The 26946-nt window shown below is 40.2% G+C and overlaps 1 protein-coding gene across 1 annotated transcript in view; it reads right to left on the bottom strand.

Moving 5' to 3' along the window:
• NUMB (NUMB endocytic adaptor protein) overlaps window positions 1-26946 on the bottom strand; it is a 191091-nt gene that overhangs the window by 63983 nt on the left and 100162 nt on the right. The window contains exon 4 of the mRNA XM_017528515.2: window positions 18282-18422. Coding sequence (XP_017384004.1) covers window positions 18282-18407 — 126 coding nt within the window. The 5' untranslated portion in view covers window positions 18408-18422. The remainder of the gene's footprint in view (window positions 1-18281; window positions 18423-26946) is intronic.

The following is a 26946-nucleotide window of genomic DNA, read 5'->3' as shown; positions in this document are numbered from 1 at the left end:
AAAAAAAAAAAAAAGATTGATGGTGCTTTTCTGACTCTGCACCAAGAACCACCGCACCAAGGCAGCAGCAAAACCGCCTCGCTGGCCACAAGAGTTGTGCTGGCAACCCGTGGGGCTCCTCCGCTGGGAATCTCCTGGTGCGTGAGCAACAAAAATTCATCTGCAAGTGTGGTGTCCTCTCGTTCTCTGTGCTTTCACTGGGAGCTACAATCCCGAGCTGCTAGTGATCAGCCATCTTGGCTATCTCCCAAAATGGGCTATTCTTTAGCTATACATCTGGAGTACAATATACCTGTAGATATGTATAGATGAATAGCAGATGTGTTCAATTTAATCATACAAGTTTAGAGCTGAAAAAATGCGAGATTCCAAAACTTTACTTTTCAAATGTGACATTACTTGTCCAAAAAGTTAAGTGAGTTATACAAGGTCATATAACTTAGTAAATTAACAGAGCAAGGAATAGAACTCTTGCTCTTTTGATTTCTAGATCTATCTTCTTTCAACTACCTCACACAATCTCTCTGTTAAAGCTTATCTGCAACTCTCCTTTTTAAGTCATGGTTTAGAGTTCACTGTTCTTACATATATTAACTTGTCATTATTCATCTTTAAAATGAAGAAAAGATGACAGAATTGGAGTATAGACATTTTGCAAACCTTAATGAATAAACCCAGACAAAGATGATGAAAGGAGTACTGCTATTTTCATCACAAGAGAGGATGATAATCGGCTACTGCATGCCTTCTGAACACCACCAATGAAGTATTTCTGGGGGGAAAAAAAAGCTAAATCTAATAAGCCTCTAAAACTACCAATTCAAAAGAAGTATAGAAAACAAAGGGACATGTTAAAATTAGTTTTGGGCATTCTCATCTTGTTAAGAAGAGAAGGATTAGTTTTCAGGACCTACCAGAGGAATGGGCTACACTGAACATCCCAGGCTTTCATCTGGAACACCTGGAAAAGTATGCCCTAGGAATAGAAGTAAATCAAAGGAAGACAGAGCCTTGCTAAAACTATAATCCAGTCTCAAATCTGTTAATACAAAATTTCACAAGGGCATTATTACAAGAAAGGAAATTTTACAGGCCAATATGTCTCAAAAACATAGATGTGAAGTTTCTGAACAAAATACTAACAAACAGAATCCCTCAATATACTCAATAAATTCGACTACTAAGCTGCATTTATTTCAGGAATGTAAAGTTGGTTGACTATTCAAAATATCTAATCAGTAGAATAAACCATTTAACAATTAAGATAAAAATCATAATCATGTCAGTTGGGCATGGTAGCTCGAGCCTGTAATCCTAGCTCTTTGGGAGACTGAGTGGGAGGCTCACATGAGGCCAGGAGTTCAAGACCAGCCTGGCCAACATGGTGAAACTCTAACTCTACAAATACATCAAAATTAGCCAGATGTGGCGGCGTTTCCCTGTCTTAAAAAAAGCAAAAGTCTGTCTTAAAAAAAAAAAATTTATAATCATCTCAATAAGTACAGGAAAAAACTTTTGCTAAAATTCAGTTTTCATTCATAGTTTCAAAAATATATCTTAACTGTCCAGGCATGGTGGCTCACGCCTGTAATCTCAGCACTTTGGGAGGCCAAGGTGGGTAGATCAGTTGAGACCAGGAGTTCAAGACCAGACTGGCCAAAAAGGCAAAACCCCATCTCTACTAAAAATACAAAATTAGCTGGGGCATGGTGGTGCATGCCTGTAATCCCAGCTACTTGGGAGGCTGAGGCATGAGAATTGCTTGAACCTGGGGCATGGAGGTTGCAGTGAGACAAAATTGTGCCACTGCACTTCAGCTTGGGTGACAGAGCAAAACTCTGACTCAAAGAAATATACAGATATATAGATATCTATATAAATCTTAATTAAGAGTAGAGGGGAACTCACTTAATTGGAGAAACTGTGGTAAGACTGAAAATGAGGCAAGAATACTTATCAGCACCAATTCTACCCAGCACTGTACCACAAGCTCTGCCCAGGGCAATGAGTCAAGAAAAAGAAATTATAAAAATTAAAATCAAGAAATAGGACTATAATATTCATAGACTGGGCCGGGCACAGTGGCTCACTCCTATAATCCCAGCACTTTGGGAGGCTGAGACAGGTGGATCACTTGAGGTCAGAAGTTCAAGACCAGCCTGGCAAACATGGTGAAACCCCATCTCTTAAAAAAAAAAAAAAATCAATATAAAGAAAAGAAAAAAGAAAAAAATATATTCAAAGACTGTTATTTTATTAGTAGAAAAACCAAAAGAAGATTAAAATAAAATACTATAATTAGTAACTGCATTTAGTAACCTTGCTAGATCTAATTTCAATATACAAAAGTGGTTAATATTTTTATAACAGCAATAAGCATAAAATTATATTTTAAAATTTACCATTTGTATCAGTATCAAAACTGAATGCTTGATTTCATCCGCCATTTACAAATCTACTCTTCTATCAACGGTCTTCTATCAAATTAATATATGGGAACTCTACCTTTCCAATTGCTCAAATAAAAAACACTGGTACAATCCAGGTGCAGTGGCTCACACCTCTAATCCCAGCACTTTGGGAGGTTGAGGTGGAAGAATTGCTTGAGGCCAGGAGTTTGAGATCAGCTTGGACAACACAGCAAGATCCCCAGCTCTACAAAAAATTAAAAATCAGCCAGGCATCTGTATGTAGTCCCAACTACTCGAGAGGTTAAGGCAAGAGGATCACTTGAGCTCAGGACTTCAAGGCTGTAGTGAGTTATGACTGTGCCATTACATACCAGATTGGGTGACAGAGGATGATCCTGTCTCTTTAAAAACAAGCAAAGAAAAAAAATTGGTACAATTGTTGACTTCTCTTTCTCTTATGACACTTCACAAATCTAATCTATCAATAAATGGTATCAGCTCTACCTACAAAACATATCCAGAATCTGGTCCCTTCTTACCACTGCCTCTGTCATTACCCTAACATAAGCCGTATCATCTTTCATCTGGACTTTTGTAAAAGCCTCTAAAATGATCTCTTTGTTATCAGACTTGCTCGTCTATGGCAGATTCTCAGCACAGGACCCAGAATGATCCTTTTAACATACATGTCATACAATGCCACTCCTCTGTTCAAAACTCTCCAATGGCTTCCTATTTCCTTTCATTCATTCTGAATAAAAGCCAAAATCCTTAAAATGGTCTACAAGGCCCTACACCAGTGGTTTGTTAATGGGGAGAGTTTAGGAAATGTATGTGGGCATTTTTGGTAACAATGACTGGGAAAAATTATTCCTAGGTCGTGGACAAGGGCCCATGGATGACAGCTATCTGGCTTCCTGTATGACATTTGAATGTCCTACTGGACATTTACTTAGCAACTTACTCATAATGGTTTTAGATTAGATGTAACTCCATTTTACACACACACACACACATACACACACACACACACACACACAGAGTATTTTTTGCACAAATTGCTGTCAATCAAAGAAAGATTGTACTTTGATAAGAATTTTATCAGGAGTTGTTCACCATTTCAGAAAATAGCATCACCATTTACAATCCACTGTGGTATATGAGTTACCAACACATCACTTCTGTCTACATTTGCAGGTATCTTACCCACTGCAATTCTCTGTAAAAGGGTACTACTTTAGGTCTTCTAGTTAGGTCAGGACTAATGCACTGTCCTGACCTAACTGTCATGAGTGGTAATTTTATATTAAAAAACTACAATATAGTACTTAGGGAAAGGACCTCTAGAGCTAAACTACTGGAGCTCAAATTTTACCTTCAAATTATCAGATATTCCAACTATTCCCTAACAATATCATATAACAGAAATCTTACTACTAGACCACAAAGAAAATACATTCTTAAGAGTTACTAAATGAAGCTGAAGTTATTTCCAATATTTCATTGCTCTGATGCAAAGACATTTCTTTAAATTAAAATAACTTTTTTTCTTTTTTAATTAAAAAAAATTACACTTTAAGTTCTAGGGTACATGTGCAGAACCTGTAGGTTACATAGTATACATGTGACATGGTGGTTTGCTGCATCCACCACCCCGTCATCTACATTAAGTATTTTTCCTAATGCTATCCCTCCCCTATCCTCTGCCCTCTGTTATCCCTCCCCTAGCCCGAGACCCTCGACAGCCTCCACTGTGTAATGCTCCCCATCCCTGTGTCCATGTTTTCTCATTGTTTGACACCCACTTATGAGTGAGAACATGCAGTGTTTGGTTTTCTGTTCTTGTGTCAGTTTGCTGAGAAGGATGGTTTCCAGCTTTATCCATGTCCCTGCAAAGGACATGAATTTATCCTTTGTCATGGCTGCATAGTATTCTATGGTGTATATGTGCCACATTTTCTTTATCCAGTCTATCACTCATGGGCATTGGGTTGGTTCCAAATCTTTGCTTGTGAACAGTGCTGAAATAAACATATGTGTGCATGTGTCTTTATAACAGAATGAGTTATAATCTTTGGGTATAGACCCAGTAATGAGATTGCTGGATCAAATGGTTTGTCTAGTTCTAGATCCTTGAGGAATCACCACACTGTCTTCCACAATGGCTGAACTAATTTACACTCTCATCAACAGTGTAAAAGTGTTCCTATTTCTCCACATCCTCTCCAGCATCTGTTGTCACCTGATTTTTTAATGATCGCCATTGTAACCAAGATGGTATCTCAATGTGGTTTTGATTTGCATTTCTCCAATAACCAGGTAACCAGTGATTATAAGCTTTTTTTTCATATGTTTGTTTTAAAGATAAGGTCTCACTATATTGCCCAGCCTCGTCTCACATTTCTGGGCTCAAGTGATCCTCCTGCCTCGGCCTCCCAAAGTACTGAGATTAAAGGTGTAAGCCACTGCGCCTGGCCCCATTTCTTTAAATTTTTAATGTTTCAGGTAGAAGAGCAAATTATCATCTTTGCCAGCATACCAGCAAATTTAGCAGTGATGATAATGTATCTGCTCAACTAACTGTAACCTTACTAATTTCATTGGTACTAGACATGGCTGACATTAACTTTGGATCACTACGTGTCACACAGAGTAACTTCCAAAAAGTTACACAGTGAGGGAGCTTTGAAATGAAATAGTATTGTAGCTGCAAAAGATTGTCACACAGGCAATAAAATTATAAGCATGGAAAATGTGCTATCTGGGATAAACAACAGAATTTTTAATGCTAGAACAGGTTGGTGTGGTCAGTGCATATCACTCAGGTACCAAACAGCTATCAAAAACATCAGGCCCCCATTCAAGAGAAGATATTTAATTTCTAGTATTAAAAATTCAATGAAGGAAAAACCATGCAGATAAAAACTTCAGTATTCAGTTAGCATCTAACCAATAGCAACAGCAGCAGTGGTAACATTTATTATGCACTCACGACGTACTAGGCAGTGTTGTGTTTTTAACGTACTGTATTTATTCACTCAATCCTCAGAACACTTTTACACAGCTAATAATAGCAAAGCCCAAATTCAAACTCAAGTTTTATAGCTTAAAAGGGTATGCTTTGTTTTGAGACAGGTTCTCACTCTCTCACCCAGCCTGGAGTGTAGTGACACGATCACAGCTTACTGCAGCCTCTACCTCCTTACTGCAGCCTCTATCCTCCCACCTCAGCCTTCTGAGTAGCGAGACCACAGTCACATGCCACCATGTCCGGCTAATTTTTTTATTTTTTGTAAAGACAGGGTCTCCCTATGTTGCCCAGGCTTCAAATTCCTGGGCTCAAGTGATCCTCCTGCCTTGGCCTCCCAAAGTGCTGGGATTACAAGGGTGAGCCTCTGTGCCTGACCCCAAAAATGTATGCTTTTAAAGTGTTCTAGGTACCAGCCAAGGATTTTATTACAGAGTCACTGAAGAATATGAGGCAGGTAAGTGATAAAACCATATATGCGATTTAAGAAGATCACTACTGCAACAATGAGATAATAGTGTGGAGGAAAGACAGATTGGAAGCAAAAATAGTCAAGAGTTCTTGTAAGGGTCTAAGGAAGAAAAAAAGATAAGGACCTGACTAAAGCAGTGGCAGTAGGCAAATGAATCAGAGGACAGAAAAGATACATGTTTAAGAAGAATAAATATGATACGTTAACTACGGTTGACACTGTTAGTTGCCTACATGACAGCTGTTCTTTCAACCAGCTTCCCTGCTGGAAGAGCCTACCTCCCTCTATGGTACAGGCTGAAAATACAAAGTAATTGCTTTCCTTAAAACTATGGCTTGGGCATTTGATTCTAATCTTAGTTAGTGGGAAGTCTCTGCGTGTATGTATGTATGTAAGGGGCTGCCTTATCCTAATATAAAAAACATCTGCTCCTTTATTCTGTCATTAGATACTAATGAGTGAAGGTATATATTCTTTAATTGGGTTGCTGGTTTCTGTTTGTTAATATTTTATCAAGAGTTTGTGTTGATATCTATAAATTAATTTAGCCTGTAGTCTCCTTTTTGGATACTATCAAGTTTGAAATAATACGTAAGTAAAAAGAATTTATAGGCTTATAAGAGAAACTTATAGAGCTTTAGGAAACAGAAAAAGCATTAATTTTGTCTTTTTAGTAAAGCTTTAATAGTATTCCTTGTGAAATGATCTGGGCCTGGTGACTATGTTAGGGGTTGGAGGTTGCCTATGTCGGGGAGAGGAGATAAAGTACCTCTTTGATACCATACGGTATTTCTTCCACATGAATTGGTCTATCTGTATTTTCAATTTGTTTTAGAGTCAGTTTTTGTCATTTATATATCCTTAGTGTATTATCGACTTTATCCAGGTTTTCAAGTTTATTTGTAGAGTAAAATTTTAAAACTTCATTCTGTGACTATTTTCCCATTTTATTTTTTATTTTGTGCATCTTTGCTTTTATCTTGATAAATTATACTCAGAAATTTCTAATTTGGCCTAATACTTGGCACCAAAATCTTCTGAAATCACAGATTATTACATCTTATATGGTAGGTCAGTCATTGGATCAGGAACTTGCCTCTGAGAAATACTGAAATAATAAGAGCTCTACTTTCTGTGCTATGGCTAAATGGCTATACACAAAATAAATGCTTGTTACTAAAATACTAAAAATACTATCTGTTGTACCTTCTAGCACAATGGCAGTCCTTATCTCAGAAAGCTGTGGTCTCCAAAACCATTTGGCAAATCATTTAATAGAGCAAATTGCTGGTTTAAGAGGTAAACAAATGCAATTCTAGCATCCACATCCTCAATTCTCCATCTGGTCTATTCTATTTATACATGTTGGCACAATTCCTAGTAACAACTGAAAAAGTGCTTTATATCCCTAAACCAAAGGGTTAAGAAAGCACTTCCATCTCATTTAACAGTGAATTAAAATAATGAGACCAGGCCAGGCGCGGTGGCTCATGCCTGTAATCCCAGCACTTTGGGAGGCTGAGGCGGGTGGATCACGAGGTCAAGAGATCGAGACCATCCCGGTCAACATGGTGAAACCCCGTCTCTACTAAAAATACAAAAAATTAGCTGGGCATGGTGGCGTGTGCCTGTAGTCCCAGCTACTCAGGAGGCTGAGGCAGGAGAATTGCCTGAACCCGGGAGATGGAGGTTGTGGCGAGCCGAGATCGCGCCATTGCACTCCAGCCTGGGTAACAAGAGTGAAACTCCGACTCGAAAAAAATAATAATAATAATAATAATAATGAGACCAAATAAACACAAGAAATAAGTGTGAATTCTACAGTTAGCACCTTAATCTCTATCTCTCCAAATATGAATGACCTCCAGAATTTACCCAATAGAAGATCAATTTTAGCATGCCATATGTTCTACATAATCTGATAAGATTTTAATTACAAGTTAAAGGATCAGCTAGGATTCTACCAATTTATTGTCAACCAAAAATTACACCAGCATTAAAAAAATATGTTAGTAGACTATTATAGGTAGATTCTTAGTATATTACTTAAATTGATGAAGCATACTGTTTAAATCAGCAGTTCTATACCATTTACCCCAGCAATCCCATTACTGGGTATATATCCAAAGGAATACAAATTGTTCTACCAAAAATACACATGTACTTTTATGTTCATCACAGCACTATTCACAATAGCAAAGATATGGAATCAATGTAGATGCCCATCAGTGGTGGACTGCATAAAGAAAATGTGGTATGTATGTACCATGGAACACTACTAAGTCATTAAAAAACTTGAAATCATGTCTTTTGCAGTAACATGGATGCAGCTAGAGGTCATTATCCTAAGCAAATTAACACAGAAGCAGAAAACCAAATACTTCATGTTCTCCCTTGTAAGTGGAAGCTAAACGCTGAATACACATGGATACAAAGATGGGGAACAACAGACTCTGAAACCTACTTGAGGTGGGAGGGTGATGGTCGAAAACTACCTATCAGTTATCATGGTCACTTCCTGGGTCATGAAAGCATCTGGACACCAAGCCCCAGTGACATGCAATTTACCCGTGTAACAAACCTGGACACGTACCCCAAACCTAAAATAATTTTTTTTTTCTTTTTTGAGATAGAATCTCACTCTGTTGCCCAGGCTGGAGTGCAGTGGCAGGATCCTGGCTCACCATAACCTCCCCCTCCCAGGTTCTAGCAATTCTCCTGCCTCAGCCTCCTGAGTAGCTGGGACGACAGGCACATGCCACCACACCCGGCTAATTTTTGTACTTTTAGTAGAGATGGGGTTTCATTACGTTGACCAGGCTGTCTGTAACTCCTGACTTCATGATCTGCCTGCCTTGGGCCCCCAAAGTGCTGAGCCAAAAATTTTAAAAAATCTACAGTTCTCAAAATTTTTGGTCTCAGGACTTAATTACACTGAGGATCCCAAGGAGTTTTTATGCCTGTTATAGCTACTAATAATTACTGTAGTAGACATAAACAATAAGAACATTTATTTTATTTTTTTTTTGTTTCTTTTTTCTGTGCTCCTTAATCTTTATGGAGGTAGGAAAAATAACATTTAAAGGTATTTAATTCATTTTAAAATTATTAACTCCATTGTATGGAAACTTGAATAATATATTTCTAATGAAAAATAACTATATTTTCCAAAACAAAGAAATTTAGTGAGAAGAGTGGCATTTTGTGATTTAATACTCAGCTTAAAACTCTTGAAAAAGTCCTGGGGTCTCACTTTGAGAAGCACTAGATTAAGTTTTCTACGGGTAATATTTCATTTATTAAAATCCCTCCTCCATTAAAAAAATTGTCTCTGTAGGCTGGGCACAGTGGCTCATGCCTGAAATCCTAGCACTTTGGGAAGCCAAGGCGGGCAGATCATCTGAGGTGGGGAGTTCAAGACCAGCCTGACCAACATGGAGAAACGCTGTCTCTACTAAAAGTACAAAATTAGCCAGGTGTAGTGGCATATGCCTGTAATCCCAGCTACTCAGGAGGCTGAGGCAGGAGAAATGCTTGAATCCAGGAGGCGGAGGTTGCTGTGAGCCAAGATCACAACACTGCACTCCAGCCTGGGCAACAAGAGTGAAACTCCATCTCAAAAAAAAAATTATCTCTGTTATATCAGCAGGTAGAAATGCAAGACAACCTCTGAAACCTACTTTATCATTACCATTACTAAATTATTATATGTATACAGATACTAGTATATTTAAATATACACAGTGAAGATCAAATCAGCTGCAGTTACACTTCATTATTGTCTAGTAATGGCTCATGTTTCAATAAGCTTCTCTTTCCTATTCTCTAGCTGTTCCATTGTCCTCAAAATCCAATTCCTTAACTTCTCTACTCACTCTCCTACATCTGTTTTCACTTCTTATTTCCTTGAGAAAGTAAGTCTTCAGAATAAAATTCCATCAATCTCAAACTCTAATACCACACACTGAGGTGCATCTGCAGTATATTTTCCATCTTTGCTCCTCTTAAAACAGAAGCACCATTCTTCCTTCATTTAAAAACTAATCAATTCTCTACATGCTTCTTTGTAAAAAGCATTTAATTAATTATGCTCAGGTAGTTCACATCTTAAAAACAAAACAACACAAAAGGAAATCACAGGTGACTTATTCACTTTGTTTTTATTTTTTAGAGAGAGGGTCTCGCTTTGCCATCAAGGCTGGGGTGCAGTAGCATGATCACTGCAGCCTCTAACTTTTGGGCTCAAGTGAGCCTCCCACTTTAGCCTCCCAAGTAGCTGAGACTTACTTACTTTAAATGAGTACATTTCAGGGTATGTATATTATTTCTAATAAATCTGGTTTTACCCTCCCAAACTCACATGTTGCTTAACCTCACATTACCTTTGCTACTACTCTGCCTTTTGAAGATAAACTTTTATTTAAAATAATTTTAACAGCTTTATTGAAATAAAGGTTATATATAAGAAACTGTAAGCAGGACAGTGGCCATGGAAGTTGGAATCGGAATCCGCTAAGGAGTGCGTAACAACTCACCTGCCGGAAAAAAGAAAAAGAAAGAAAAGAAACCGTACATATTTAAAGTCTACAATTTGCTGAGTTTTTCAAATGTGTATGTGCCTGAGAAACCATCACCACAATCAACAATAAACACAGCCACCACCACCAAAAGTTTCCTTATGCCCCACATAATTCTTCCCCTTCCACCCTTCCCCAGTCCTTACACAACCTTTTCAGAAAAGCTTGAGCCGGGCGCGGTGGCTCAAGCCTGTAATCCCAGCACTTTGGGAGGCCGAGGCGGGTGGATCACGAGGTCAAGAGATCGAGACCATCCTGGTCAACATGGTGAAACCCCGTCTCTACTAAAAATACAAAAAATTAGCTGGGCATGGTGGCACGTGCCTGTAATCCCAGCTACTCAGGAGGCTGAGGCAGGAGAATTGCCTGAACCCAGGAGGCGGAGGTTGCGGTGAGCCGAGATCGCGCCATTGCACTCCAGCCTGGGTAACAAGAGCGAAACTCCGTCTCAAAAAGAAAAGCTTGAATTTGATTTGTTGCCTAGTTTTGTCGTCTCCTTCCTTATTTTGCATCTATTCACTCCTGAATCTGATTCTGTACTCAGAATTGCACTGTAAGTGTTGTCATTATCATCAAAGTCATCAAGACTTTCAAGTTTTTAATCTAATGAGGTTTCATTTCTCACTTAATCTCTTTATAACATTTGACCACTTTCTCCTATGTTGAAACCTTGGTTTCTAAGATCATACTCTCTCCAGGTTTCCCTTCAATCTCTGGCTATTCATTTTTACTCTCCTTTGGGGAACAGCCTATTTCACTGCCTGTCCCCTCTACATTAGTATTCTTCAAGGGTTTGTTCTAGACCATCTTCTCACTTTCCTAGGCAATCTCACCTACCCAAAACTTTATGTACAGTCAGTCCACATCATTCAAGGATTTGGCCTCTGTAAATTTGCTTACTCACTAAAATATATTTGTAACCCCCAAATCAAAAGTCATGGTGCTTTCTTGGTTAGTGAGGATCTATATGTGCATGTTCCATAGGAACTTCAAAAGGACTCATTTTCTCTACTCCCATATTTGTTCTTCCTTAGTGAGTGCCCCCAATATCCTACTAGTTGCCTCCATGGAAAACCTTTTAAATCAAGCTCACTGGTCTCCGAGGCAAGGCAGAACGAGGCATCTTTTGCCCTGCTATATCTGACTGAGGTACATCTACTTCAAGGCCATGGAAAAAACATTCCGAATTCTGATTCTCCTATTGTACTCTGGGAGTCAGTTGTATATAAGTGTATGAGTTGAGGAGGGAAGCAGTGATGTGGGGAGGGAAGCAGTGATGTGGGGAAGGAAGAGAAGGGATAACACAGCATAATGGAGACACTGAACATTCTCTAGAAAGGATTTCAAAAAGCCATTTGGAAAGGATGAAACAAAACACACTCTGAATAAGCTGCCCTGCCTGCACAGTCTCTAAAGCAGAGGTCCCCAATACCTGGGACCATGGCCCAATACTGGTGAGTGGCCTGTTAGGAACTGGGCCACACAGCAGGAGGTGAGTGGAGAGGGGGCAAGCATTACTGCCAGAGCTCCACCTCCTGTCAGATCAGTGGCAGCATTAGATTCTCATAGGAGTGCAAACTCTATCGTGAACTACGCACATGCGGGATTTAGGTTGTGCACTCCTTATGATAATCTAATGCCTGATCAAGTGGAAAAGTTTCATCTCAAAACCACCCACCCCAGCCCCACAACCCCAGTCCACAAAAAAATTATCTTCCATGAAACCAGTCTCTGATGCCAAAAAGCCTGGAGACCACTGCTCTAAAGCATATCCCATCTAGTTGATTTTATGACAAACGAGAATTACACTGAAAGATATCAAAATTTATTCATCTCACACAACATATTTAAAAGCTATAGATTTCACAGCTGATTAGAAAAATGGATTCCATTAACTTTACTTCAATTATTTCAACACTGTATACCAACCTCTCAGAATCTGTAAATGAAGTGTTAAAATATTATAAATACGATATATACTCACAAGAAATGTCACTAGTTCTAAAGGACATAGATCGAAAAGTAAAAGATCTCCAATCCTCTACATTGATTCTGCAGTTATTTGTGTCTTAATATTTCTTAAACACAATAATTATATATATTTTTTCTTTTAACCATAAACAAAACCATATTACATATGTAGTTCTGCAGCTTGCCCTCATCACTTAATAACAAATACACTGGAACCAGGCACAGTGGCTCATGCCTGTAATCCCAGCACTTTGGGAGACCAAGATAGGCAGATTACCGGAGGTCAGAGGTTCAAGACCAGCCTGGCCAACAAATTGAAACCCTAACTCTACTAAAAATACAAAAAGTAGGCCAGGCGCAGTGACTCATGCCTTAATCCCAGCACTTTGGGAGGCTGAGGTGGGAGGATCACCTGAGGTCAGGAGTTCATCACCAGCCTGGCCAATATGATGAAAACCCATCTCTATTGAAAATACAAAATTAGCTGGGCATAGTGACGGGCACTTGTAATCTGAGCTAATCAAAAGGCTGAGGCAGGAAAATCACTTGAACCCAGGAGGCAGAGGGTGCAGTGAACCGAGATGGCGCCACTGCGCTCCAGCTTGGGCAACAAAAGCAAAACTCCATCTCGAAAAAAATTTAAAAATTAGCCGGGCGTGGTGGTGGGTGCCTGTAATCCCAGCTATCTGAGAGGCTGAGCCACGAGAACCACTTAAACCCAGGGGGCAATGAGGTGTGATCATACCACTGCATTCCAGCCTAGGCAACAGAGTGAGACTGTCTCAAATACACACACACACACACACACACACACACACACACACACACACACACACACACACACACACACACACACACACACACTCTCTCTCTCTCTCTCTGAAGTCAGTATTTCCTGTGTCAATAATCCTCATCTCTGCTCAGTGCAATAAGAAACCAGGTGTCATTTTTAATACTACTCTTTTTCATTCCTTAGATCTGTTCATCTCCAATTTCTATTACTTTTACTTATGGTTTTTTTTTGTAATAAGACTTTCATATTAAGGAATGCTGCATCATGATAACTATCATTTTTTTTAATACTTTAAGTTCTGGGCTACATGTGCAGAACATGCAGGTTTGTTACATAGGTATACACATGCCATGGTGGTTTGCTGCATCCATCAACCCATCATGAACATTAGATATTTCTCCTAATGCTATTCCTCCATTATCCCCCCACCCCCTGCTATCCCTTCCCCCACCCCTATCCCTCCACCCCACAACAGGCACCTGTGAGTGATGTTCCCCTCCCTGTGTCCCTGTGTTCTCATTGCTCAACATCCACTTATGCGTGAGAACATGTGGTGTTTGGTTTTCCGTTCTTGTCAGCTTGCTGAAAATGATGGTTTCCAGCTCTCTCCATCAGATCTTTGAAAGCCCTGTGCAGGTGGTCCTGGTGTTCATTGATATGATTGGCCATTCTTATAAAAAAAACTCTCAGGGCAGCCCAGGCTGAGGGACGGAGTTTCCAAGTCAGGAATGAACTGCTGTTGGGTGCAAACGGATAACTCATGATCATAACCGAAGGCTACCAAGACTCTGTGAAGCTCGCTTAACTGGCTCAGGTAAGGGGCAAACTTTCCTGGTGGTCTATCCAGAGAGTACTTTCTCTGGACTTCCGACTCCTGGATACTGTCTGGGTATACCATTTCCACTAATTTTCTGAATTGTGAAGCGGGCATTGGGTAATTCTGCACCTTACGACAACACAGCTGTACTAAACCTCTTTTGTGGTGAATCCAGTCACAGAGGTAGCTCAGCCACTCATCCAGGGTACTTTCGTTGAGGCCGACATCTATGAACACCTTCAAGGGCTCATGTATGAACATCGTCAACGGCTTACGCTCTCCTGTCCTTGGACGGTCCTCCACTGTCTGCCTCTTACTCGTGGCCTCTGGGGAGCACGACAGGGCCCGGATCCAGACCTCGTGGCCTCTGGGGAGCATGACAGGGCCCTGGATCCAGACCACATGGTCCAGAAATTCTCATCAACATTCCCCAAATCAAGCACTTGAAGTTTCCACCTCCTGGGGCGAACCTTCATGTACACCAGTGAATCAAGTCCCTCCAGCACAGCTCGCAAGGTCTTCAGATGAGGTGTCTTCATCAGGGACCCCAGAGGGAGGCGGGGCAAGGGCCAGGTCCGCACCATGGCCTGTAGAATCTCATAGTGCCTGCTGCTGAAGGCCTCCATGAACATCAGGGGGAGTTCCCCTGGCAGCTCATCCAGAGTGGAGGTGTCCAAGCACGGGTCCCTCAGCAGGCTCTGCGCTGCCAGCTCCACGAGTCTGCGTGGGGCCTGCAGGCTCATTCTGATAAATCAGATCTGAACTCACTTTGCAGTGTGCTCAGACCTCTTGGAGAATAAGACAGTAACTCCAGGCACCACTGCTCTGGGTCTCTTCTGTGGCTGCTCACAAGCTTTCTTCTACTTTTACTTATGTTTTTTGTTTTGAGACAGGATCTTGTTCTGTTCCCTAGGCTGGAGTGTAGTGGTGCAATCATGGCTCACAGGGCTCAAGTGATCTTCTCACCTCAGCCTCCCATGTAATTCAGGCCATAGGTGCGTACCACCACACTGAGCATTTTTGTTTTGGTAGATACGGGGTCTCCCTATGTTGCCCAGGCTGGTCTTGAACTCCTAGGCTCAAGCAATCCTCCCACCCTGGCCTCTCAAAGTGTTGGTATTACAGGTGTGAGCCATCATGATCAGCCTCCCTTTACCTATTAATTATCTATCAATTTATTCCATTTGTCTTAATCTTCACAGTCACCACCCTAGTCTAAACTACCATTATCTCTCCTTTGGATTACTGTGAGAATCTTTTGCTAGGCTCCTTGCATCAAGCATGGGCTACTTCCAAACTATACTGCAGCCAAAGTCATTTTTTCAAAGTGCTTTTCTGGGTAGAGTTGGCTGAGGATTGAAAAATTATCTGTTGGATACAAAGTCCACTATTTGGGTAACAGGTACACTAAAAGCCCAGACTTCACCACTATGCAATAGATGCATGTAAGAAATCTGCACTTATACCTCCTAAATCTATAAATACATCCATTTTTAAAATAAATAAGATGGCTAGGCACAGTGGCTCATGCTTGCAATCCGAGCACTTTGGGAGGCCAAGGCAGGCAGATGCTTAAGAAATCAAGACCATCCTGGCCAACGTGGTGAAACCCCGTCTACTAAAAATACAAAAATTAGCTGGGCATGGGGGCGCAAGCCTGTAGTCTCAGCTACTCAGAAGGCTGAGGCAGGAGAATCATTTGAACCTGGGAGGTGGAGGTTGCAGTGAGCTGAGATTGTGCCACTGCGCTCCAGCCTGGTGACAAAGCCAGACTCCATCTCAAAAAATAAATAAAGAGCTTGACAGAGACATAGATAAGACAAGACACTTGACACATACACAAAATGCTTTCCTGATACCATATTCTTGCTTAAAAAAAAAAAAAAAAAAAACATTTACAGAGTTTGGGAAGATGAAAAAGGTCAGGAGAGGACTGGTGGTGATAACTGCACACCAATATGAATATATTTAATACCACTGAACTGTATACTTAAAAATGCTTACAAGGACAAATTTTATGTTATATGTACTCTACCTTAATAAATAAGTAAATAATGGAAAGAACACACCATTTAATGGCTTCCCCTGTCCAAAATCCTAGCATGGCCTACAAAGTCCTGCCCTGCTTTCCTACAGGGTCATCTCATTCAACTTTCTGCATTACAGTTTTCCTTTATCATTCTTTCCTCCTGTCATTCAATGCCTACATATACATGCTTTCAATAATTTTCTAATGTTCTACTCATCTTTTCATCTAATTCATTCCCACTCCATCTTCAGATATCGAGTCAAACTTTACTTCCCAGGGAAGCGTTACTGTGATCCTCTAGCCTAGGTCAAGTTTTTTTGTTACACATTCTTATAGACTAAATTTTCTTTCTTAAAAATATTTACCTCAGACTGTAACAATATATTGTTAACGCAAATATCTAACTAAAGTCTGTTTCCCTCACAAGACGACTGTAAACTCCACAAGAACAAAAACTATGTCTTGTTTGCTTGCCACCTAGCATACGCCTGGCATATGGCAGATGTTCAAAAAATATTTACTAAATATATGATATAGATCTACCTTACTTAAAAAAAATAACTGCAAAGAATTCAAGTTAATGAGTGTCACAGTTTAATCAATTCCAGAATTATGGGAATTTAAGTTTTTTTTTTTTTTTTGGAGATGGAGTCTCGCTCTGTTGCCCAGGCTGGAGTGCAGTGGCATAATCTTAGCTCACTGCAACCTCCACCTCCTAGGTTCCAACGATTCTCCTGCCTCAGCTTCCCAAGTAGCTAGGATCACAGGCGAGTGCCACCACACCTGGCTCATTTTTGTATTTTTAGTAGAGAAGGGGTTTCACCATGTTGGTCAGGCTGGTCTTGAACTTCTGACCTTATGATGCGCTGCCTTGGCCTCCCAAAGGATTACAGGTGTGAGCCACTGTGCCCAGCTGGGAATTTAAGTTGTTTCCAAACTTTTGATATTACAAATGTTAGGACTGTCACTTATGCTAGTATATCTACAAATGTACTTAAATGCAATTCTGAAATGTAAAATTGCTGGTCAAATGAAAATCACGTTTAAAATCTTAATAGAGGTCAGGTGTAGTGGGTCATGCCTATAATCCCAGCACTTTGGGAAGCTGAGGCGGGTAGACCACCTGAGGTCAGGAGTTCGAGGTCAGCCTGGCCACCATAGTGAAACCCCATCTCTACTCAAAATTCAAAAATTAGCTGGGCATGTGGAGCATGCCTGTAGTCCCAGCTACTCAGGAGGCAGAGGCAGGAGAATCACTTGAACCCAGGAGGTGGAGATTGCAGTAAGCCAAGATTGCACCACTGCACTCCAGCCTGTGCTATGGAGAGAGAGACTGTCTCAAAATATATATATATACACACATATACAAACACACACACACACACGTGCATATATATATATATATAGTAAATAGAAAAAACTAACATTTTATATCAAACTACAATTTTTACTTTAGGATATTAACATTTGGTCTAGTTCTATTTTTTTGCCCCCACATTTAATACATCTCACACTGTGATTACATAACATATTGCTTATTTTCACTAAATAGTAAATAACATATATATTTCTTTCAAGTACTAAAATATGACCTGTCTCTAGAGTCTCCAGCAGTATAAAGAAAAAGCATCTGTATGTCACTGCCTTCTCTGGATCTTCATTACATTTTTAACCTCTGTCAGCTTCCACTTTCTGATTCAACAAATGAAGGCATTAAATGACCTCTGTGCCATTAAAAGTTAGAAAATTAAAGCAAATATTCCCTTTGATTTAACTCTTCTCATTTAAGGATTTCTGAAATACACAAGACCTGTATTTAAGAGAACCGACTTCCACTCCTCAGCTTCACCAGCTGGTAAGCATATCCCACTGAAAATTTGAGTTCTGATAATTTAAGATCTTTAGGTATTTCAGGATTAGTATTCTTATCAGAATATTTGTACTGACTCCACATTATATAGAAGAAATTCATATTTAAATACAAAAAGAAAACTTCCTAATTAAAATCTATCTTTTCTTTCTCATTATTTTCCTTTCTTTCTCATTTAATTCTATCATTGAAGCAGACTGTGAAGGGATTTGGTTTGTGGAGGATTCTCTTAATTATCCTTATTAATGAGATTTCACATACTAGACTGTCAGTTCTTTTCCACATACAGACTTATAGAAACATCAGCTCTCACCTTAACTGGGAAGCTACATTTTCCAGAGCGAACGCCTTCTTCATCTGTCTGCCACTGATGTGGACGACTGGCCTCTGGCACATAAACATCCTTCTTTCTCCTAAAACTTTGCCGTAGTTTGTTCATTTTAATTTTTACAGCCTGAAGATGAAGGAAAAGAAATATTTTAAAGAAATATTATCTTCTCACATATTTAAACTTTGGAATACCATACTAACAAAAAAACTAATGTTCAAAATTAAAGGTTTAGGCTTTTATATAAGCAATATATAATTATGCAGGCAAAGTGTAAAGGGAAAATGAGTGATCAGAACACTTCCTCTTAGAGGAACACTAAGTTCAAACAAATCACTTTACTCTTTGAAAAGACAACTACAATACTAGTCCTTGTAAGAACAATAACTTCTAGTAGGATTTGAAGACATATTATCCTAAGAATTTTCAAGAACTTTAGTTATAACAAACCAATGAGAAATTCTCCCTACCCATCTATCTTTCAAATCTATTTCAACACCTGAAAATGGCAACTTGTACATGTAGATCCAATTACAGACTGCTAAGAGTTTCTAAAAACTTTCACACTTATTAAGAAAAAAAAATTCTGAAACACTAGAATTTAGGGATCTTTTTGGCAATTATTAGAAAACACTAAGCAAAGCAGGAATTACAATCACCTTTTTATAAAAGATGTCATGAAGAAGAATAAAACAAAGTTTTCTTTAAATACACTTAAAGCCAGGCGTGGTGGCTCATGACTGTAATCCCAGCAATTTGGGAGGCTGAGGCAGGCGGATCACTTGAGGTCAGAAGTTCGAGACCATCTTGGCCAACATGGCAAAAACCCTATCTCTACTACAACTACAAAAATTATTTGGGTGTGGTGGCACACACCTGTAATCTCAGCTAGTTGGGAGGCTGAGGCAGGAGAATCAATTGAATCCAGGAGGCAGGGGTTGTAGTAAGCTGAGATCATGTGGTCTGGGTGACAGAGACTGTGTCTCAAAAATAAATAAATTAAATAAACACACTTAAAGAAAAAGAATGTGTGACTGGGACTAAATCTAGAGAAAAAACTTTTTTTTTTTCCCCCCCCCAGAAAGTCTCACTCAGTCACTCATGCTGGAACACAGTGCCATGATCACAGCTCATTGCAGCCTTTATCTCCCCGGCTTAAGTAATACTCCTACCTCAGTCTCCCAAACAGCTGGGACTACAGAGACATGCACCACCAAACCTGACTTTTTTTTTTTTAAGTTGAGATGAGGTCTCACTATGTTGCCCAGGCTAGTCTCAAACTCCTGAGTGCAAGCAATCCACCCACCCTGGACTCTCTAAGTGCTGGGATTACAGGTGTGAGCCACCACACCCAGTCAGAAGAATTTCTTACAAGCAGTATGACATCAAAATGCATTTCCGTATCTATAATCATTACAGTAATTTTAAAAACAATGACAAAGGTACAAGTTTCATTATCAACTCTGTAATTAAAAAGTGTTGGCCAGGCATGTTGGCTCATGCCTGTAATCCCAGCACTTTGGGAGGCCAAGGCAGATCACTTAAGGTCACTTGAGGTCAGGAGTTGGGAGACCAGCCTGGTGGATCACTTGAGGTCGGGAGTTGGAGACCAGGCTGGCCAACAAAGGCAAAACCCATCTCTATTAAAAAATACAAAAATTAGCCAGGTGTGGTGGTGCACATCTGTAATCCCAGCTACTTGGGAGGCTGAAGCAGCAGAATTGCTTGAACCTGGAAGGCGGAGGTTGCAGTGAGCTAAGGTTGTGCCACTGCACTTCAGCCTGCGTGACAGAGCGAGACTCACCTTTTTTTTTTTTTTTTTTAAAGATGGAGTCTCACTCTGTCACCCAGGCTGGAGTGCAATGGCACAATCTTGGCTCACTGCAACCTCCGCCTCCCAGGTTCAAACGATTCTCCTGCCTCAGCCTCCTGAGTAGCTGGGATTACAAGCATGTGCCACCGCACTAATTTTTGTATTTTTAGTAGAGACGGGATTTCAACATTTTGGCCAGGCTGGTCTCGAACTCCTGACCTTGTGATTTACCCGCTTCGGCCTCCCAAAGTGCTGGGATTACAGGCGTGAGCCACCGTGCCCGGCAAGACTCCATCTTAAAAAAAAAAAAAGTATTATGGTCAGTTCTTTATTGCGTTACTGGAAGAGTCACCTCTTGAATGCTGTCAAAGGTGCAGCAGAAATCAAAACTACAGAGAAAGGAGACCTAACTGATAAGAAACAATACAACATTCAAGAAACAAACATAATAAGTGCCCCCTTACAGAGTAAAATCTCAAAATCTTAAACTAATACCTCCAATTTTCTGTTAAGAAGCAGCATGCCTCATTCCTTTTTTTTTTTTTTTTTTTTTTTGAGATGGAGTTTCGCTCTTGCCTCCCAGGCTAGAGTGCACTGGCGCGATCTTGGCTCACTGCAACCTCCACCTCCCAGGCTCAATCAGTTCTCTTCAATCAGTTCTCATTCATCCTCCCAAGTAGCTGAGATTACAGGCATGTGCCACTACTGCCCGACTAATTTTTGTATTTTTACTAGAGATGGGGTTTTGCTATGTTGGCCAGGCTGGTCTCAAACTCCTGACCTCGTGATCCACCCACCTCAGCCTCCCAAAGTGCTGGGATTATAGACATCAGCCACTGCACCCAGCTGAAGCAAGTCTCATTCTTTCCATGAAGGAGGTAAGCACCTCAACCAATCTAAAAGTGATCTTAAGAAAATGATGTGACAAAGCTATAAAAATGAACTGTCCTTTCTGTCAGGAGTGTTAAATAGCAAAGGATTAAACATCAATTCCCACATGTCACCAATGAAAGATTTGAAAATCAAAGTTTGCATCCTGAGGAAAATCATTTTGTATTTTAAAATGCATAATGCCGCATCAGAACTATCACCAAATTAGCTAGTTTGCACAAACAAGCTAATCTTCCACATATCTTAAAAGTTAAAAATTCTGACAAAGGACTGGCAATGTAAAAACCTCTGGATTTTCTAAAAATGAATTTAAGCAGATCACTCATTCCTAAACTACCTAAATGAAGGCCTACCTTAATCTACCAGATTTCCAGAAGAATTCCATAACCTTCCTTGAAAATACATCCTGTTGCCGGGTGCGGTGGCTCACGCCTGTAATCCTACCACTTTGGGAGGCCGAAGCAGGTGGATCACCCAAGGTCAGTAGTTCGGGAACAGCCTGGGCCAACATGGTGAAACCCCATCTCTACTAGAAATACAAAATTAGCCAGGCATAGTGGCACGCGCCTGTCATCCCAGCTACTCCAGAAGCTGAGGTAGGGGAATCGCTTGAACCCAGAGGGGAGGGTTGGGGGGAGGTTGCAGTGAGGCAAGATCACACCACTTCACTACAGCCTGGCTAAAAGAGAGAAATTCTGGGGAGAGGAGGGGAATAAACACATCCTGTTATTACTCTTTTATATCACATTTTAAAAACATGCACAGGCCGGGCACAGTGGCTCATGCCTGTAATCCCCAGCACTTTAGGAGGCTGAGGCAGGTGGATCACCTCATGTTAGGTGGCTCACGCCTGTAATCTTAGCACTTGGGAAGCTGAGGCAGGTGGATCGCCCGAGGTCAGGAGTTTGGGAACAGCCTGACCAACGTGGCAAAACCCTATCTCTACAAAAAATACAAAAAGTAGCCGGGTGTGGTGGCATGCACCTGTAATCCCAGTTACTCGGGAGGCCGAGGCAGAAGAATCGCTTGAACCCAGAAGGTGGAGGCTGCAGTAAGGGGGAGGTTGAGGTGGCACAACTGTACTCCAGCCTGGGCAACAGAGCAAGACTGTGTCTTCTAAATAAATAAATTAAACAAACAAACATACACACACAAGTATAAGAAAATGAAATGAAAAACCTATACCCTCACTCAAGTTAGCACTCTCTAAATTATCCTGAGGCCAAAAAAAAAAAAAAAAAACCCACAAAAAACAAACAAAAACCCCTGTACAATTCCAAAAACCCCTGTACAATTCCTTTCTTCTTAATTTCTTTGTCTTAGTTAAGACAACTACTCACCTATCTACTTGGCCAACCCAGACACCTGAAGATCATCCCTGCACTCAGCCTTTCTCTGGCCAAATTTTACCTACACTGATTTTACCTCCTTAGTAGCTCTTGAATTCATCCCTCTCCCCAACCGTTCCAGTCCTACTATCCTGAGACATTTTTCTTTAAATTATTGCTTTAAATAATTTAGGGACATATTGGCATGGAGCTCTGTTAGAGGCAAAGAGATCAAAACACTTGTCTAAAATGTTCTAAATATGTTCTAAAACACAAATCTGACCATGTATCTACTCTAACCCTGCAATTGCTTCACACCACCTTCAAGACAAAGTCCAAATTGCTTAGCATGGCAAACACAGTCCTTCTTCATCTGGCTTCTCTCACCAGTCCCCATTCACATGTTCTCCAAACAAAGCATGCCCTCTTTCAGAGCCCCTGTATATGTTCCTCCACTGCCTAGAAAGAAATATCATTCCCTGTGCATGTCTGGTAAAGTCTACTCATCTTTAAAGAGTCAGCTCAGGAGTTAACCTCTTCAGGGAAGCTAGACTTTTATTTCTTTTTCTTTTTTTCTGATAAGCCCCTACCTGGCTTGGTTAGGTCCTTCCACCTCATATAATTCTGATTAATGCCTTCTTCTTACTTCTATTATTATATGCATCAACCTTATAGTAATCTCCTATTTCCTTAATGGTTGACTGTATCTTATTTGTTTAAATAGTACCCTTGCATCGTAACACGCTGCCTGTCATATATAGCATACTACAAGTTTGAAGAACTGAAAGATAGAACAGACTCCTATCACAGTAGAGGCTATGACACTAGGTAGGAAAAGTCTCAACATACAAGACCAGAGAATCATCAATGTTGGAAGACACTGAAGGTGTAATAGTCCAATCTCCCATTGACAAAGGAACCACTGACAACTTCCATTAAAAGAGAACATTCAACCTCTGTCTAAATAGATCTAGTACAAGTTTATTTTCTCTCTGGGCAGCTATTTATTATTGTATCATTCTGTTGTCAAATAAGAGAACATACTGAAAGTGTCAGCCAATTTGGGGTCTAAGTATCTTTCACTTTCAGTACTCAGATGGTTTGCTATCAGCATTTTTTGCAAAGAGTATCATTTTCAGTGATTTTCAAACTATGCTTCAAGCAGCCGTAGAATTTCCACAGAAAAGCTCCAGGGGTTGGTTGCTTGCCTGAAGGGAAAGAGAAGAGGTTGGAAGATTGGACACAACTCTCAGAAAGGGCTTCACATCCCTGTCACAGCTTCAAACAAACTCCACTCTACCTGATTTACATGCTGGGGTTCCACAGAGAAGTTTCAGAAAGGTTTTCATGGCTTGGACATTTTTAAAAATCAGTTATACAATCATAATAGTCCTAAGATGAATTTGGCAAAATGAAAACACGTAATTATGATATCTTGCTTACTACTTAATGGATAATTATCACTAGCCTGTAAAATAATCTAGACTATCTAAGAAAATGCTTTAACACATTAAGGGAGAAATCAAACATTCTGTTTTCAAGTAATCTACATACAACAATTTGGCTTACAAAGAAAAACAAACAGCAAGAAAAAAGTAGAAAACATGTTAATTCAAAGCAATATTTCCTACAACAAAGTTGAACTTTACTCCCCAAAATGAAGGCCAGACCTCTTGGGAGAAGTCTTGGTTGAACGCAGGTAAAGTATATGTATATGTATATGTATATGTATATGTATATGTATATGTATATGTATATACATCTCAACTCACTGCAACCTCTGCCTCCTGGGTTCAAGCAATTCTCCTGCCTCAGCCTCCTGAATAGCTGGGGGATATATATACACACACATACACACATACACACATACATACATACATACATACATATTTAGACGGGAGTCTCGCTCTGTCGCCCAGGCTGGAATGCAATGTGATGGCATGATCTCAGCTCACTGGAACCTCCGCCTCCTAGGTTCAAGAGATTCTCCTGCCTCAACCTCCCAAGTAGCTGGTATTACAGGTGTCCACCACTATGCCCAGCAAATTTTTGTATTTTTAGTAGAGATAGAGTTTCACCATGTTAGTCAGGCTGTTCTCGAATTCCTGACCTCAGGTGATCTATCCGCCTCAGCCTCCCAAAGTGCTGGGATTACAGGTGTGAGCCACTGCACCCAACCAGGATATATTTTTGTAACTATACAATCTAAGAACAAACTTATTTTGTCCTACAAACTAAATTTTTTTTTAATTTTACTTTTTGAGACAGAATCTCACTCTGTTGCCCAGGCTGGAGTGCAGCGGCCAATCTCGGTTCACTGCAACCTCCACTTCCCGGGTTCAAGCGATTCTCCTGCCTCAGCCTCCCGATAGCTGGCCCTATAGGTACCTGTCACCTCGCCTGGCTAATTTTTGTATTTTTAGTAGAGACAGAGATTCACCATATTAGCCAGGCTGGGGTTGAACTTGTGACCTCAGGTGATCCTCCCGCCTCAGCCTCCCCAAGTGCTGGGATTACAGGCATGAGCCACTGTGCCTGGCCACTAAATTAAAAAAAAAAAGAAAAAAAAACTATTCTACTAGAATTTTCAAAGGTCATTAGATACAACTTAATTGCCAAATTCAGCAAGTATTTTCACAGTTATTCTTCTTAACTGCTTTGCAAATTTAGATATGACTCCCTCGACCACCTCAATACTCTACTCTGGTTTATCCTCTTCACTTCTGTTTCTTTTGACTTTTTTGAGGGCATCCTCTACTTTCTCCTACCCATTGAGGGTATAGTCCCCCCAAATATCAGTCCTCAGTCTATGTTCTCTTATTTACACCATCACTCTTGAAATAACACAAACTTCACCCCAAGTATGATGATTTCCCATTTGTACTTTTAGGTCTTGCTCTCTTACTCATTCTCTATTTGGGTACAATGATGTTGCCTCAAACACATTAACCTAGAGTGAAATTCTCATTTCTTATCTCCCATCCCTGAAGTCTTCCCCTTCTCCACCCCAATTTGGTTCAGTAAAAACTACTGAGCAGTTACTACGGGCTGGGCCCTATTGTTAATGTTAGTGAATACAGAAGTTAATAAGAATTTCCTTGTCTTTAGGTGGCTGTCTCCCCTCACAGAAGATTAATTTCTGTATAATATGGTGAGTGTAAGAATAGCACTACACACAGTACACCCTGGAAGTGCAGTTTAGGTTCTGGACGCATCCCCTATAAGGTATACTACCTGAATTAAGTTTTAAAGAAGAACAAAAATTAGTGACACACAATATGGGGATAGAACAGAAAAGATATTTTAGGTAAAGGCAACAGCATCAACAAAAGCACAGATGCAGAAAATCACACAGTAGGTAGCAATACAATTAGAAGAGTGATAGGAATGAGGTTGGAGGAGCAGTGAAGGATCAGGTCCTATAAGGAGCTAGGATTTTATCCCACAGGAGATGGAAAGCCACTTAAAAGTTTTAAACAATCATTGACATGGCCAGAGTTGAAATTTAGTTAGATTACTTTGATGGCTGTGTGGAAAATAATCTGAGGGGAAAAGACTACAGACAAGCTAGGCTTTTAAAATTGTCTAGGGAAATTACGATGAGAACTTGACCTAGGGCTGTGGTGGTGGTATGGGTGGAGAAAAGGGGAAGAGGACTGAGGAAAAGTTCAGTGACAATTGAGACAACATGATATAACTGTGCTCTAGAAAATTATTTTATGTCTAGAATGATGGCTGTAAACCAATAATCAGCTCCCCTGTTTGCTTCAGGAAATTCTTGCTAACTAACTTATCTAGGGAAACAGTTTGTGTATCAGGGCAAACAGCTCTCCTGACGGAAACAGACTGAAGACCCTTTTCGTGCTACGGCCACTAATTCTAAACATTGTGTCACGTACTTTGTTAATCTCAACTAGTTCCCTCCCTTGAAGAACCTGCCTTATTAAACCACTTAAGTCAAGATCTCAAAAACCCTATAAATATTCATTTCTAACATGCCTAACTACAAACACTTTGTCAAAATGTGCTTTCTCTTGATGTAGTAAACTGAATAAATTCATTGTTTAATCAAAAAGATTATCTTTGTAAGGAAAGTCAACTTGTAGGAATTGGTGACTAATTGTGGAAGGTGAGGAAAAGGAAGAAATCCAAATATGGCATCATGTTCTAGTCCTCAACAAACTGGATACGTGGTGAATACTATGCAGAAAAGGACAAGCAGGGTTAAGAGGGGACTTAGAAGTGCTAGGAAAGAATAAATTTTTAAATTCAAAAGCTTATTTGACAGCAGGCACAGTGGCTCATACTTACAATCCCAGGACTTTAAGAGGCCAAGGCAGGGGAATCACTTGATGCCAGGAGTTCAACACAGAGTAAGGTGGGCAACAGCCTGGGCATCCCATCTCTACAAACATTTTTTTAATTAGTTGGGCATGGTGGTGTGCACCTTAGTCCTCCTGGCTACTTAGGAGGCTGATATGGGAGGATCACTTAAGTCCAGGAGTTCAAGGCTACAGTGAGCTATGATCACACCACTGCATTCCAGCATGGGTGGAATGCAATGGTGTGATCATTTTCCAAGACGGAGGTCTTTCCATCTTGGAAAAAAGACAAAAAA

The sequence above is a fragment of the Cebus imitator genome, unplaced genomic scaffold (assembly GCF_001604975.1).
Source record: "Cebus imitator isolate Cc_AM_T3 unplaced genomic scaffold, Cebus_imitator-1.0 Scaffold54, whole genome shotgun sequence".
NCBI classification, from domain to species: domain Eukaryota; kingdom Metazoa; phylum Chordata; class Mammalia; order Primates; family Cebidae; genus Cebus; species Cebus imitator.
The sequence above is the reverse complement of the archived record's forward strand: the minus strand, read 5'-3'. Positions and strand labels throughout refer to the sequence as shown.